At 46.0% G+C, this 16,472-nt stretch overlaps 1 protein-coding gene across 2 annotated transcripts in view; it reads right to left on the reverse strand.

Moving 5' to 3' along the window:
- Positions 1–15,490, reverse strand: part of atrnl1b (attractin-like 1b) — a 169,809-nt gene extending 154,319 nt beyond the window's left edge. For both annotated transcript variants that reach the window (XM_056296653.1, XM_056296654.1), the window contains exons 1-5: positions 15,213–15,490; positions 8,797–8,880; positions 8,552–8,665; positions 6,300–6,428; positions 104–312 (exon numbers count right to left, since the gene is read on the reverse strand). In XM_056296653.1, the coding sequence (XP_056152628.1) occupies positions 104–312; positions 6,300–6,428; positions 8,552–8,665; positions 8,797–8,880; positions 15,213–15,448 (772 nt within the window). In that variant the 5' untranslated portion in view covers positions 15,449–15,490. The remainder of the gene's footprint in view (positions 1–103; positions 313–6,299; positions 6,429–8,551; positions 8,666–8,796; positions 8,881–15,212) is intronic.
- Positions 15,491–16,472: the final 982 nt, after the last annotated feature.

Consider the following 16,472-nt stretch of genomic DNA (forward strand, 5'->3'; position numbering starts at 1 on the left):
AAACTGATACAGACAATGAATGGATGGATGAAGTTTTAAAAGACATATTCAGAAATTCAGAGCTGATAGACCAATACTGGGCAAAGATAGACCTACTCCCTACCTTGCCAACTGTCATTGCAGACACACAGCTTCTCCCCGGTGAGGTCGCAGTAGCCATGATCTGGACTGCCACAGTTTTTCCTGCAGTAGGGTATGTCACACGCCTCACCCTTCCAGTACTTGTCACACTCGCAGTAGACATGGCTAGAAATTGAGTTTCCAGTGGTACACTTCCCATGGCCCGAGCAGTTATTAGGACATGAGTTGATCCTGGGAAGACAGAGGTGTGCGTTAAGTCATCACCATCATCACTGTCTGTGGCTAAAGTCTTATCATCTGTTTTCTAAGCTCACCGATTAGCGTTATATCTGTTACCTATTCTTCATTTCTATTCAACATTCTTTAAAGGAGTGGCATATCAAAAGTTACTATTGCTCATTGCACCAAATGCTACTGCGCCTTCTAAACATATTATTGCCCGTTATATATAGATACTAGCAGAGGTACCCGGCGTTGCCCGGGGAAAATGTTCCCACCAAAACAACCAACATGATCTGATCTTTAAAATATAATGATATGATACATGTGATAAACGAATGTCAAATAAACAAATCTTAATAACGAAAATTATCAAATGTCATAATTTTCAATCCACTCATCAAGCTTCTTTGCCAATGTGTGTATTAATCACTCAATGCTCAAGCGCCTCAGGGTAAACCACGCTGCATGCCTTCAGGCTTGCATTGACAATGTTAGATGTAGTGCCTCCCTTGACCACTGGAAGGATTTGCCGGAAGTCTCCACAAAGCATCACTGGAATGCGTCTTTCACAAATAAGTAAATTTTTTACTTGGTTTCTGAAATATTTTTCAAACTGTGTAATCCTTGGAAAGTGCTGATTCTAAAGTCACCTTTCTTTTTGTTCTACAATGAGTATTTCTGGAGTTTCAAGCAAACATACAAACATACACTCTCGCTTTATATATATACTAGAAGAACCCCGCTACAATGTAGCGGTTTGGTTATCCACCCGTCTAAATCTCCCTCCTCTTCATCCTGCCAGCTAACCGCCTTCCCCCTGCCCCTAAACCCCCCCACTCCAACTCCCTCCCCCAAATGCTCAGAATCATCTGAAATGCCGAGAAAAGTGGTTTTTAGCCATTTTTAGAAAATGCATATTTTGCATAATTATGCATAATTATTATAATTATATCTTAATGTTCTGCTATCTTTCTGGTCCTCTCTGGAACAATACCTACCACCTCCAAAAAAATTAGGATCATAAGTGCATTTTTGCAAAAATGCATATATTTTGCATAATGCCAAAACATTTCTAAGTCCCAGAAATTTTTTTTATATATAGGTGAAAAAATCAAAGATGCTCAGAATCATCTGAAATGCCGAGAAAAGTGGTTTTTAGCCATTTTTAGAAAAATGCATATTTTGCATATTTATGCATATTTATGCATAATTATGCATAATTTTAATTTTCTGGGATTTTCCCCCTTACTCTCTGAGACAATACCTACCACCTCCAAAAAGAATTAGGATCATAAGTGCTTTAGTTTTCGGCCCCGCTATCTACACTAACTAACACACACACACACACACACACTAACACCACACACACACACATTCCGAAAATATATGAGTAGATGTTATGGCACATTCCAACATGATATGGAAATACTATTCCAGTTGGAGTGGACAGTATTTTGTGGAGTTCAGTTCAGTGATGGCTCTGGGGTAAAAGGTGTTTTTGAGCCTGGAGGTGTGGATCCATAAGGCCCTGTAGCAGCTTCCTTCTGGCAGCAGGAAGAACAGAGGATGACAGGGAGAGGACAACGGGGGTGAGTTGCATCCTACAGAATGCCACTGGCTCTGCGGAGGCAGTATGATCTGGAGGTGTCAGCCACTGAGGGCAGGCAGGGGCAGTCCAACTATCTTCTTGGCTATGTTCATGACTCTGGAGAGCTCTCCAGTCGGCTGCAGAACAGTTGGCATACCATGCTGTTATAAAGCGTGTCAGTACACAATACACAGTACGAAGCAGTATGGAGCAGTGGTAGACGGAAACGAGCAGCTCCATGAACAGGTTGGTTTTCTTTAGTGTCTTTAAAAAGTACAGCCGCTCCCGGTTCGAATCCCCATGTTACCTCCGGCTTGGTCGGGGCGCCCCTACAGACACAATTGGCCTTGTCTGCAGGTGGGAAGCCAGATGTGGGAATGTGTCCTGGTCACTGCACAAGTGCTCCTCTGGTCGGACGGGGCGAGGGGGAACTGGGGTGAAAAGCGTGATCCTCCCACGCACTATGTCCCCCTGGTGAAACTCCTCACTGTCAGGTGAAAAGAAGCAGCTGGCAACTCCACATGTATGGGAGGAGGCATGTGGTAGTCTGCCGCCCTCCCCAGATCAGCAGAGGGGGTGGTGCAGCAACCAGGGAGGCTCGGAAGAGTGGGGTCAGATACAATTGGGGAGAAAAGGGGGGGGGGGGGTTGAGCCACTGTTGAGCCTTTTTGACCAGTGCAGTGGAGTTGATCGTCCGTGTGAGGTGAGGTCCTCTGTGATATGGGTCCCTAGAAACTTGAAGCTGGAGATCCTCTCCACTTCTTCTTCTTTGATGGTTAGAGGAGAGAGGTCCTTGTGGCGTCTCCTGAAGTCTACGATGAGTTCTTTCGATGCTCAGTGATAGATTGTTCTCTGTACACAATCCTTTCAGTTTGCAGACTTCCTCTCTGTAGGCTGTCTCGTCCCCATTTGAGATCATTCCCACTACAGTTGTGTCATCCGCAAATTTAATGAGTGTGTTTGAAGGGTGTGTAAGGATGCCGGCAGCAAAGACGTCACCAACCATATCAGAAGTCTATAAAGCAGACACAAAACATGTGAGAAAATGGAAAAGGCTGGCTGATCAACTCCCCAAAACAGAGTGTCAGCTGTCAGGCTGAAGCAAGTTTTCCGTGTCGGTGTTTGCCATTGCGATTAACAGATGGGCAGAGCTGAACAGAAGACACCAGTCATACAATGATTTTCTGAAAAGCTTTGGTTTTTTTTTTTTTAAACAAATTTCAGGCAATTTCCCCACAGGACATCCGCTCATCGGCGTTGAGCCTCCAACAAAAATATCACATTGGCTTGGAGGAGGACTTTGTGGCAGAAGTGATTCATTTTCGGGAGTTTGTGCGCAATGAGGTCAACACATCAGCAGTTGAACTGCTAATACTCTTGAGGTGAAGAAGTTTGCAGATCGTGTTGCCTAATATGGACATAGCTCTACAACCTTTTCCTTACATCTGAAGTCACCAATTCAAGCAAAGAGTTCTCTCAACTTCCTTTTGTTAAAAACAGACTGCAGTCAATTATGCAACAAGAAAGACTGAGCCACCTCACCCTAGTTCCATTGAACATGTCATTCTTCTGGCCTTGGATTTTAAAGACGGAGTCAAGAAGTTTGCGAAAAAGAAGACCAGAAGAAAGCACTTCTGAAGATAAGACCTTCTATGGTCTTAACTTCAGCAGATACGATTCTTAGGATGGATTCTGGAAGTAATCCATCCATTATCCAAACCGCTTATCCTGCTCCCAGGGTTGCAGGGATGCTGGAGCCTATTCCAGGAGACATTGGGCGGCAGGCAGGGAGACACCCTGGACAGGCCCTAGGGACAATTTAGTACGGTGAGCCACCTGACCTACATGTCTTTGGACTGTGGGAGGAAACCGGAGCCCCCGGAGGAAACCCACGCAGGCACGGGAGGAACATGCAAACTCCACACAGAGGACGACTCGGGAGGATCCCCAAGGTTGGACTACCCCGGGGCTCGAACCCAGGACCTTCTTGCTGTGAGGTGACCGCGCTAACCACTGTGCCACCGTGCTGCCTGAAGACAATATAGTCTTTTTATACCGGTTCTTTGCCTGTGATGTTTGCGGGTTTTGAACTGAAAAGGCTGAGCTCCCCGTGTTGCAGCTGTGCAGACAACCAGACGGCCTGTGTGTGTGTGTGTGTGTGTGTGTGTGTGTGTGTGTAGGCCCAATACAGGCCTACTTGACTGATGTCACCTAGCTTTGTCTTGACTTATTGTTGACGTATTGTCATATATTGATGATTTCCATATTCTGTTGTGATAACATGATGCTAATGTTTTCATATTCTGATTAGGGGGGGCACGTTTGTTGCTGTCCATTGACACGGGGTGCTGAATTAACGTTGTCATGGCATATTAGGACATGCACTTGGAAATTGTGGCAAGCTAGTCAATCAAACGCACTTGACAAACTAGTTATACAAGTGACAGAGGTTTTTGTTTTTGTTTCTAGAAACAACTTCCTGGGAAAATGGAAAAGGCCTTTCTCCGTATCATATGGAATGACTTCTTCTGCAGTTTCCTAGAGTGATTTGGGCACGTGCACAACTGCCGTCGTGGGCTATACGTTGCAGACTGTGGTCACTCACTCACTCATGGACGTTTAGTGGAGAAGTTATAGGAGCGTTTAGTAGGACATGCTCGTAACTGATGTATGGCGACATGGCGGTGCCGTGGATCTGGACCGTTCCGTGCTTGTTTTATGTGAACTGTCATGCACCTTGTTAATTATCTAGTCCTTCTAGATAATTAACAAGATAGATCCTTCTATCTTCTATCTAGCCTTAATTTTTATTACCCAATTATTTGTGCTATTGCTGCTGTAGTTATGGGGGGGGGGGGCTCCAATGCATCCATAGCCGCCGGGCTTAAAGTAATGTTAAGGTGCCTATGCATATTCCATGGGGTGTAACTTCAGACTAAACAGAAACAGAATTTAGGATGGAGCAGTATTTAACAACTGATGAAGGTGAGACTCAAGCTGAATACCAATAAGACTGAGCTCATGCTTATGGCTTCCAAGGCACTGCTCCGGAAGGTTGGAGATCTTCTCCTCGACATGGATGACTGCTCCATCTGCCCATCCCCAGAAGTCCCTCTCATTCCAGTCACACATCAGATCTGTCCCCAAACCTGCTTTCTTTCACCTCAAAAACATCTCCAGACTCCAGCCACTACTCTAGACTCCGTGGCAGAGACCTCATCCATGTCTTCATCACCTCCCGTCTGGATTATTGCAATGGAGTCCTGTCTGGGGTACCTAGCAAAGCCCTAGACAGGCTCCGTATGTGCAGAATTCAGCTGCCAGGGTGCTCACCCACACCAAACCCTGGCAACACATCACTCCCACCCTTGTCCACCTTCACTGGCTCCCGGTCAAATCCCACATTTCTTATAAAATCCTCCTCCTCACCTATAAATCCCTCCATGCCCTTACCCCCCAGTACCCATCAGACCTCCTCAACCCCCTATATTCCATCCCGGAATCTTCGGTTCACAGACACGGGCCTGCTTTCCATCCCCCACACCAGCCTGCAGACCTGTGGGTATACAGCCTTTAGTGTGGCAGACCCACCCTCTGGAACTCTATTCTAGCAGAGATCCACAACGCTGCTTCTCTGGACAATTCTACAAGACTACTGAGAACCTGCCTTTTTACTAAGGCCTATGGTCTGTAGTCTTATCTATTTTTTTTCCAATCTAGTGTAAAGCGTCCTTTGGTTCCTTGAAAGGCGCTATACAAAACTAAGTTGTTGTTGTTGTTGTTGTTGTTGAACAATTATTGCACAAAATACCCAACAGCTAACAATGTTGTCAACACTGGCCATAAAGAGAATGTCTGTTTGGTAACACTTCACTTGACCAAATGACACTTAATGACAACAGTCATAAACAGTCATAAAGACTCCTTCATGTTCATGACAGGTGTCATGTCAGTGTTACGCACACCCTTTAAATCAAGTGTTACCCTCTGTTTTTACATACAAATGGGAATCTTTTTTTTTTTCATCCTTTTTCTCCCCTACTGTATCTGGCCAATCACCCCACTCTTCCGAGTCGTCCCAGTCTCTGCTCCACCCCTTCTGCCGATCCGGGGGGGGCTGCAGACTACCACATGCCTCCTCCCATACATGTGGAGTCACCAGCCGCTTGTTTTCACCTGACAGTGAGGAGTTTCACCAGGGGGACGTAGCGTGTGGGAGGATCACACTATTTCCCCCCGGTTGCAGAAAGAGAGTAGCTTTCCACCACTGTGATGTTTAATAGTAGTTAGTAGTTTAGTAGTTTAAGTAGTTCTGTCTGATTTCTGCTGAGGTAACCATAGGAAAAGTCATTATCATCTTGTCGCTCGTGATGTAAATTTAGGTAAACGTAAAAAGCTGGGTACTCACGAATAAAATATCTCAAATCCCGTGAGATTATAAGCAGCATCGCTGAAAAAGTGGAGTAACGCGTAGCCAGAGTTCGTCTCAACCTCAGGAATCGTCTCATTTCCTCTCACCTCCGGCACGATGAGTCCGCTGCAGAGAGAGATAACAGGGATGACCCCGACCATGTCACTTTTTCATAACCCAATCCAGTTCTGAATAAAACAATATTAACACTGTGATCCTAACCCAGATACCCATCACATCAATAACCTTCACGAAGCAGTATGTATGGACAGTGAAGAAAACTTCCCGTTAACAACCTCTCCTGTCTACTGTACATTCACACTCTCAAAACCAGTGGAAAAATATTTGGGCCTTCAATTCTTACACGGATATAGAAAAAAAGATTCTGTCCGATCTAACTGGTTTGTCTATGTGTTCTTAATCGGTTGTGTCACATGTTAGATTTTGTGTTTTTTTGGGATGCTGTGTGTGCAGTCATCTTATTAAGGGTTGTGTGTGGCAAAGGAAAAGTTTGGGAATCAGAACATTTTCCTCCAGTGTCTCTGGACGGACTATCTAGATCGTATTCTCTCTTCCAGGTCTGTCACCTCGTCCATGAAATCAATGAAACCATCAGTTTTGATTTGATCATTTAATAAACCAATAAAATTGTTGAGTCACAGTCCGTATCAAGAGAGAAATTAAACCAATCAGAATATTTTTCTCCAGGCGTCCGGGTGGCGGAGTGGTCTATTCCGTTGCCTACCGACACGGGGATCGCCGGTTCAAATTCCCGCGTTACCTCCGGCTCGGTCGGGCGTCCCTACAGACACAATTGGCCGTGTCTGCAGGTGGGAAGCCGGATGTGGGTATGTATCCTGGTCGCTGCACCTAGCGCCTCCTCTGGTCGGTTGGGGCGCCTGTTCGGGGGGGGGGACAGCATGATCCTCCCATGCGTTACGTCCCCCTGGTGAAACTCCTCACTGTCAGGTGAAAAGAAGTGACTGGCGACTCCACATGTATGGGAGCAGGCATGTGGTAGTCTACAGCCCTCCCCGGATCAGCAGAAGGGGGTGGAGCAGAGACCAGGACGGCTCGGAAGAGTGGGGTGATTGGCCAAGTACAATGGGGAGAAAAAAGGGGGGAAAAAAGTCCAAGAAAAAAAAAACAATATTTTTCTTCATCGTCTCTGGGGAAATATCTAGATCTATCGCTCCCTTCCGAGTCTTCAGTGTCTCGGTACAACACCCTGGATATTACATTTATGTGGGCAAGGACCTGTTTTGAATTGACAGTTTGATTAGTCAGTCAAATTGTGATCTCAATGCCCATCGAAGTGTTTCTTCAGACGTTCTTATGGTCCAAGTGAATTCTGGTCCTGCTACATATGCTGTGTACACAGTGAGTGGTGTGATGAGTTGTAATGAGACCATTATCACATGCACCTATCTGAGTAACATCATAGTGAAGATGAAGGAGGGAAAAGTGCAACAGATGAAGAAGAAACTTTTTTCTAGGACAAACATTTAATGAGAAGCAAGACACAGTTAAGGAAGGATGAGTGTGTGGAGCATACATCCAATGCTTCAAGCACTACAACTTTTTTTCCCCCCTTTTTTCTTCCAAATTGTACTTGGCCAATCACCCCACTCTTCCGAGCCGTCCTGGTCGCTGCTCCACCCCCTCTGCTGATCCAGGGAGGGCTGCAGACTACCACATGCCTCCTCAAGTACATGTGTAGTCGCCAGCCGCTTCTTTTCACCTGACAGTGAGGAGTTTCACCAGGGGGACATAGCACGTGGGAGGATCATGCTATTCCCCCCAGTTCCCCCCCCCCTGAACAGACACCCCAACCAACCAGAGGAGGAGCTAGTGCGGTGACCAGGACACATACCCGCATCCGGCTTCCCACCTGCAGACACGGCCAACTGTGTCTGTAGGGACGCCCGACCAAGCCGGAGGTAACATGGGGATTCGAACCGGCGATCCCCGTGTTGGTAGGCAACGGAATAGACCGCTACGTACAATTTGGAGAAAAGGGCGGGAATCAAAAAAAATTACAAATGGTCTCTATTCAAGTGATTCAGCACTTACTTACTTACTTACTTACTTACTCACTTATTTATTTATTATTTTACTTTTTTCGATCAGTAATGTAATTTTATGATACCAAAGTAAAATCAGGGCACTGATGTTGTGTCTTCCCACAGTCTATAATACAATAAAAACCAATGCTTACAAAAGTCACCATCCCTTCTGTATTCACTCACCTGAAAACTGCCACCAGTGGGGCATATACGGAGTCTCCGTCGTAAACGTACATGTGGTCCCAACTACATTCTGTGGCAAAGTGGTTAAACCTTAGTCTGAGAACTGCATTTGGACTGCAAGAGAAACAAAAACATGAAGAATCAATTGTGAATCTCATTCTATGTTACTTTTGTGTAAATTAGGGAATAATTGCAACATACTATGGCCATGCCCTTTTTGAGGGGCTGAGGATTGGGGTACTTACTAGCCCTCAATAAGCCAGGTGCACTTAGTTTTGTACTTGTAGTTGACTGGACCATCGGTGAGGTATCCTGAGGGCTCTGTCAGCCTGAAAGATCACAACAGTCAGCACAGAGAGAACAGCAACAGACCAACAGAGCTACAACTCAGGCCTGTACAGACAGCTGATTAAAGTCAACTTGTTGATCTTGTTTGTGCATCACACTATCAAATGACGCTGTGTTCAAACAAACAGACAATGGGCCATATTCATCAATCGTTCGTTTGTACAAATTTGTTCTTACACACCCATGGAATGTTTTAGTTGTGAAGTTTGTCTGAGAGACCAGTGTAGGACCTGGCTAACCCCTGAATTTAGACACCAGTTGACCAACACTGATGTCTTTGCAAGCCTGGGTGATTGCTCGTTGCAAGAGGTAGACAACAGATGTTAGGGGGAGGGAGTTATAAATAATCTGGGATTATTTGTAATTAAAAATGTGTAATTGAAAATAAATGGCTGGGAGAGCTGGCGCTGGATCGGCTAGGAGAGCTTGGTCTGCTGCATCCTATGGGCCCGGGGACCACGGCCCTGCCTGGAGCTGTGCCCGAAAACGAACCCCGAGGGCAGTCTGACAGGACGCGGACATGGGGCAGGCTAAGCTAACTGCTAGCCCATGCAGACCGGTAGTTTCAATAACACCGAGGGCGGTCTGACAGGACGTGAAAGTGGGACAGGCTAAGTTAACTGCTAGCCCATGCAGACCGGTAGTTCTGATAACACCGAGGGTGGTCTGACAGGACGCGGAAGCAGGGCAGGCTAACTGCTAGCCCATGCAGACCGGCAGTTTCGATAACACCGAGGGTGGTCTGACAGGACGCAGAAGCATGGCAGGCTAAGCTAACTGCTAGCCCATGCAGACCGGCAGTTTCGATAACACCGAGGGTGGTCTGACAGGACGCGGAAGCAGGGCAGGCTAAGCTAACTGCTAGCCCATGCAGTCCGGCAGTTTCGATAACACCAAGGGTGGTCTGATAGGACGCAGAAGCAGGGCAGGCTAAGCTAACTGCTAGCCCATGCAGACCGACAGTTTCGATAACACCGAGGGTGGTCTGACAGGATGCGGAAGCAGGGCAGGCTAAGCTAACTGCTAGCCCATGCAGACTGGCAATTCCGTTAACACCGAGAGCAGTCTCATGGCAGCCTCACCTAGCCTTGACTGTGTTTTTAGCGTCATCGTGTGGAGTGTGGGGAGGTGTGTCAAAGGGAGAGCTAGCATTGGATTGGCTGAGGGAGCTTGCATCCTGTGGACCCAAGGACAACGGCCCTGACCGGAGCTGTGCCCAAAGAGGAAACACCGAGGCCGGTCTGACAGGTCGCAGAAGCGGGACAGGCTAAGCTAACAGCTAGCCCATAGAGACCGGCAGTTCCGACAGTTATCCTGGCTAGCGTTCATTCTCCTGGACAGTGATTTTCTTTGTTTTGTTTAGTTTAGATATATGTGTTAGTTTGGATATGTGTGTTCTTATAGTTTTAGGATATTTGTTTTTGTCTTTGTGTTGCACTGCTGTAGGCTGGGGGAAATTATGTTTCATTTCATGTGCGCAAGTGCATGAAATGAAACGACAAATAACATGTTTCTGGTTGTTTCTGATTCTCATCATCAGGCTTTGCTCATGACTGTCAGACAATGTTGAGCGCTAAAAAAAATTCCATGGGTGTGTAAGAACAAATTTGTACGAGAGAACGATTTATGAACGAGGCCCAATGTTTGTTCCAAATGAAAACTAAGGGTTTAGAAACGCAGCCAATTTATTTCTCATGCGAGATTGCAGCTTTCCTGCAACATTCCTGCTTTTTTCCAAGTTCCAACAAAATGTCTGATTGTTATTTGACAAAACCGTTTAAATTAAGTAAAATCTAACCAGCTACTGTGAAGCAAATTTGAACCTAATCTGCCAGTGGAAACAGCAACTCATGCATTGCAAAACATTCAGAGAGAACAGAACAGGCATGGCCTAAATTGTCTTACTGTTGGTTTTAGTCCAACCTCCCTGGCCTCAGCTCACCCCCTCAATCTCACTATTCTTATTGTACTCCTTCAACAGTCATGTCTCATAATGAGGAAATAAGAGTAAAGCCTAAAACCACGAATCTTGGATATCACTTTGCTGTATAGGTCAACAGGTAATTTAACCATAAAAATGGGTACGGTCTCTGTGACGGTATCTAATATCATTTTCTAAACAAGGGATGTGGCTGAGGTCTGACAGCGCTAGTATGAAGCGAAGCATATCAAGACCTCAAAGCTCTTCAAACAAACGTTCTGCCTTTCCGCGGGCAGTTGGTGTGATGATGTGACTCGATGGCTTTCAAGATAACTCGCCGTGCACTCTTATTTGCAGCCTTTGAAATTAATCTACCCGACTGTAAATCTTGATTATCCTTTCAATTTCAATTTGGTAAAAGCACAGACAGCTCTGCTTGTGGGTAGCAAAAAAAATATTGCAGTCAGCCCCGGGTCAATCCCCGCTCAAAAAAAGATTATATCAGCTGACTTGTAGCAATGCTCCTCTGCTGCAGGAATTTCTGAGCAAGTATTCATCACATCAACTCCCCCGCAGCAATTCCACAATTGTAAACTTTTTTACTGGACATTAACCACTTTCTCACTTAGGCAGAAATATCACCCGTTTTAGACATCTTGAATGAAACCGAGTCAAAGGGTGCACTCGCAAGTTTGTGACGAGTTCAGCACATTGTATGAATCCACGATATTAGTCTCTTTTAGTTAACTTGGTCCAAAATTTACTTCTCTATCACTGTGCTGACTACAGTCTTGGCTCATTTATATTCAAAGCCTACATATAGCTCTTGTACAGCACACAAATATCGTTAAGTTGAGCGATATCCTCCTTTCAAAAGTCATGAGCATATTCTAAATACAATTTTGAAGCATTAAGAGCCACAAGATAAACTGAGTTGAATAAAAAGTTTCTCACAAGTTCACAGAAAAATCTAATTGCAGGGGGATGATGCAACTCCAAGCTGTCGGGAGATGAGGAAAAACTCAATAATACTTCAACAGATACAGAAGCAGGTCTATACAACACATATGCCAACCTGCCAGCCAACAAGATCTTCAGTATCCACATTCATTCAGTCGCTGCCCACAAGATCTTCAGTATCCACATTCATTCAGTCACTGATCAGTAGCCACATTCATCAGTGACTGAATGAATGTGGCTACTGAAGATCTTTTTGACAGTGACTGAATGAATGTGGCTATTGAAGATCTTGTGGGCAGTGACTGAATAAATGTGGCTACTGAAGATCTTTTTGACAGTGACTGAATGAATGTGGCTACTGAAGATCTTTTTGACAGTGACTGAATGAATGTGGCTATTGAAGATCTTGTGGGCAGTGACTGAATGAATGTGGCTACTGAAGCTTCATTAGCTTGAACATCACTGGCTGAGGTCCTGCTGAGATTAGGGCTGGCCAATATATTGATATTATATTGATACTTTTATATAAGACTAGTTGTCATCTGGGAGTGTGGATTAAGTAATCTCATGATGTGACATAAGTTCTGTCTTTTCCTAGTTTTAAAGTCTGCATTACAGCAATTTTCTGAACTTATGTTCTAGCTGTTATATTATTTGCCCTTTTTTTTCTCCCCTTTTCTCCCATTCTGAACTGTACACGTCCAATTGCCCCACTTTTCCAAGTTGTCCTGAACGCCAATCCGGGAAGGGCTGCAGACTACCACGTGCCTCCTCCGATACATGTGGAGTCGCCAGCCACTTCTTTTCACCTCACAGCGAAGGTTTCACCAGGAGAACGGAGTGCGTGGGAGGATCTCGCTATTCCCCCCAGTTCCCCCCCCTCCCTCACGAACAGGCACCCTGACCGACCAGAAGAGGTGCTAGTGCAGTGACCAGGACACATACCCACATCTGGCTTCCCACCCACAGACACGGCCAACTGTGTCTGTAGGGACGCCCGACCAAGCCAGAGGTAACACGAGGATTCGAACCGGCAATCCCCGTGTTGGTTGACAATGGAATAGACCACTACACTACCCGGACATATTATTTGTGTCTACCTGTTCAGACATCATATCCACATTACCATTGAGTTTTTATCAAAAATGTTAGTGTGTAAATATTTTGTGAGACAACCAACTGTCATCTCTACAATATCAATACCGAGGTATCGAGTCAAAAATATCGTGATATGTGATTTTGTCCACCCAGCCCTACTTGAGATATAACAAAAATGTATGCTGACAGCACCTCTTTTGTTTTCTCTCTCTCTGAGGAGTCTGACTTTTTGTATTTTATGTGAAAGAAATTCACACTGAACTCCTTTTGAAGTATGCCAGTTAACAACAAACTAAAACAGAATGACAGCAGCACATATCGGTAAATCCAACTCTGTAGCTGAATACACACATTCCAGTCTGCCGCTGAGAGACTGAAGCGTATTGTGTATGGCGAGTGACACATTTTCATAGAGCTATAACCAATTAATCTATTATTTTTTCGATTTATTGATTAATCATTTAGTCTGTTATAAGTCAGAAATACTGAAGAATGCCCATCTTAAGTTTCCAGAGCCCAAAGTGATTTCTTAAACTGTTTACTTAGTCTGACCAACACACAAAACAGCTGAAGTATTCATTTCATAATGGTATACTGAATCAGAGGACGATAAGCAAATCTCAACACTTACGACACTGCAGCCAACTAATGTTTGGCATTCTGACTTGATGGATGACTCAAACTGAAAATGAACGAAATGAATGAAAGCCACTTTATTTGTCATTGTACTCTTACAATGACTTTGTTCTCTGCATTTAATCCATCCTGTTGTACAGGAGCAGTGGGCAGCTGCAGCACCCGGGGACCAACTCCAGTTCTTCTTTCCATTGCCTTGCTCAGGGGCACAGACAGGAGTATTAACCCTAACATGCATGTCTTTTTGATGGTGGGAGGAAACCAGAGCACCTTTAGGAAACCCGCGCAGACACAGGGAGAACATGCAAACTCCACACAGAAAGGACCTGGGACAGCCTGGGGTTTGAACCCAGGACCTTCTTGCTGTGAGGTAACAGTGGTAACCACTGGGCCACTGTGCCACCCAAAATTCCATCCATCCATTATCCAAACTACTTATCCTGCTCTCAGGGTCACAGGGATGCTGGAGCCTATCCCAGCAGTCATTGGGCGGCGGGTGGGGAGACACCCTGGGCAGGCCGCCAGGCCATCACAGGGCCTATACAGACTATGCAGGGACTACTTATTCCAATTCCACATGATAACTATGTTTTTGAAGACAATATAACAGCCACCCAAAACTGACTAACACAATTGACTACCAAGATTGTAATCGATTCAGTTTCTGTGGATCAACTATTAGATTAATGCATGCATCCTGTGCATCATGTTCTTCATACATTTTATGTCCATTATAATTCTGTTATCCTCTTTCAATGTTGTATTATGTAAATTGTGTGAACACAACATCCATTGCACGCTGTCCGTCTTGGGAGAGAGATCCCTCCTCTGTTGCTCTCCCTGAGGTTTCTTCCTATTTTTTTCTCCCTGTTAAAGGGGTTTTTTAGGGAGTTTTTCCTTATCCGATGAGAGGGTCTAAGGACAGGATGTTGTGTTGCTGTTAAGCCCACTGAGGCAAATTTGTAATTTGTGATATCGGGCTATACACATAAAATTGATTTGATTTGATTTGATTAATCAACCTATTGTTTTTACCAAGGTACTGGCATCAGAAACAGGCTAAAAATTGCAAGGTTGGCACTCAAAACAGTAAAATGATCCCAATTCAAGGTGCTTTCCCCTGTGTTCGTTTCAACGTAACCATCTTCATGAAGTTATTTAAGGAGTATTATACAAATCCTCAACAAGCTCAAGTTGAACAGATAGGAACAGGCCCCGGAGGCCTGTTACTTTGAACAACACTTGGTGTTTACTTAAGATAAGCCGCATCCAAGCTTTAAGTGCCAGGTTTACACGTCTTGGCCAACTACATGTTTTATGATGTTTGAAACCGATCTAATGAAAAGATAGGCCTGTCACACACACACACACACACACACACACACACACACACAGACAGACAGACAGACAGACAGACAGACACACACACACACACACACACACACTGGCCAACAGCACCGTGTACCAAAATGTCAACAGTCTATTCCTCGAAATTGAGCATGAAGAAAGAAGCATTAGCTCTGTGATGCTGAATCCCCAGTGACCCCATGACCCAGAGGGCACAGTCTGGACCACTTCCCAAGCCATTTCATGATCGTCCAAATGCAAACAATCCCACTTTGTGCCAGTGTTTTTTTTGGCCCTCATAACAAAACATACACGTAGCCAAACTACAGAAGAAGTGTTTGTGCCACTTACTTGAATCTGCCTTGGCAGTGTTGGCACTGGTCCCCTACCCATCCGCGGTCGCACACACACGACCCGTTGACACACTGTCCGGAGAGGCAGCCCTTCTCGCACTGCTTGGCCAGGGAGGCGTGAGCCACGGCCGCGTACAGCAGAAGGCACACGGCCACCGCGTACCGGCGCATACGCTGCGCACCGCAAGGCGTCCGAAAAACGCGTCCTCTCCTCCATTTCACTTCAGGATCCATCCCCCCCCCCCCCCCGCACACACACACACACACACACACACACACGCACACACACTCCCGATTTTTTTTGTTTTTCGAGTAAAGCTAAAGAAAAAACAAGGCCTTAAAGTCCGCTTTGGAGTACCCAACTAGCCTGGCGGTGGGGTTTCAGCAGGAGCGCAGACCGGCTGCGCAGAAAGTCCTGCGTGTTCTCTGACTGCTGGGCATAGCTTAGCCGGGGGGATGCCTCGCTGGAGCCTGCGCTACCGCTTCATAGCTTAGCCGGAGGGGATGCCTCGGTGGAGGCTGCGCTACCAACTTTCTGACAAAAGGCGACCCCCCAAAAAAACGCTGTTAAACTGTGGAAAAAGCCGCTCGGGTGGCCGCATGCACTGGACTGGAAGTGGGAGTGATCCCCCGCCGCCGCCGCCGCCGCCTTTAACCCCTACCCCTACCTCTCACAGGAAGAACCGGACCATCTATTAAAGGAATAAAAAAAACAAAAATCACGTTGGATTTACGGCAGTTGTTACCTTAGCGACCAAATTCAACGTAGTAAAAAAAAGAAAAAAGAAGAAAACTGTCGCGCTTACACCAGCCTACCGGTTTAGCCCGGCAACGGGTGGTAACGTACCCTCCTAACGCCACTGCATCGATTCAAGACCGCGCTCGTCCCAACGGCATCCCAGCAGCCATTTTACCGCGTAAACAATCGCCGAGACGGAGGACATAAAAGACGTGGTGCGGCGTAACGGTCCTCGCACACGCCGCCGCTCCTCTCCGGGGGGGTGGGGGAACAAAAGGGATGCGGTGTCCGAAGCCCTGGAAGCGGTGCGAAGGCTGCCGCAGTCGACATGGATGTGGCGAGATGGGAGGACGGGCTGGCTGGGCTGGCTGGCTGGCTGGCTGGGCTGGCTGGCTGGCTGCTCCTGCCGACTGGGGGGATATTGGGCACCCCCCAAAAAAAATACTCGGAGCTCTTGTTTAACCGTACGAGCCGACCCCCCCCATCACCACCGGTCGAGATCGTTTAAAACGTAGCTTT

Source organism: Lampris incognitus, chromosome 17 (genome assembly GCF_029633865.1).
Source record: "Lampris incognitus isolate fLamInc1 chromosome 17, fLamInc1.hap2, whole genome shotgun sequence".
In the NCBI taxonomy this organism is placed as follows: Eukaryota; Metazoa; Chordata; class Actinopteri; order Lampriformes; family Lampridae; genus Lampris; species Lampris incognitus.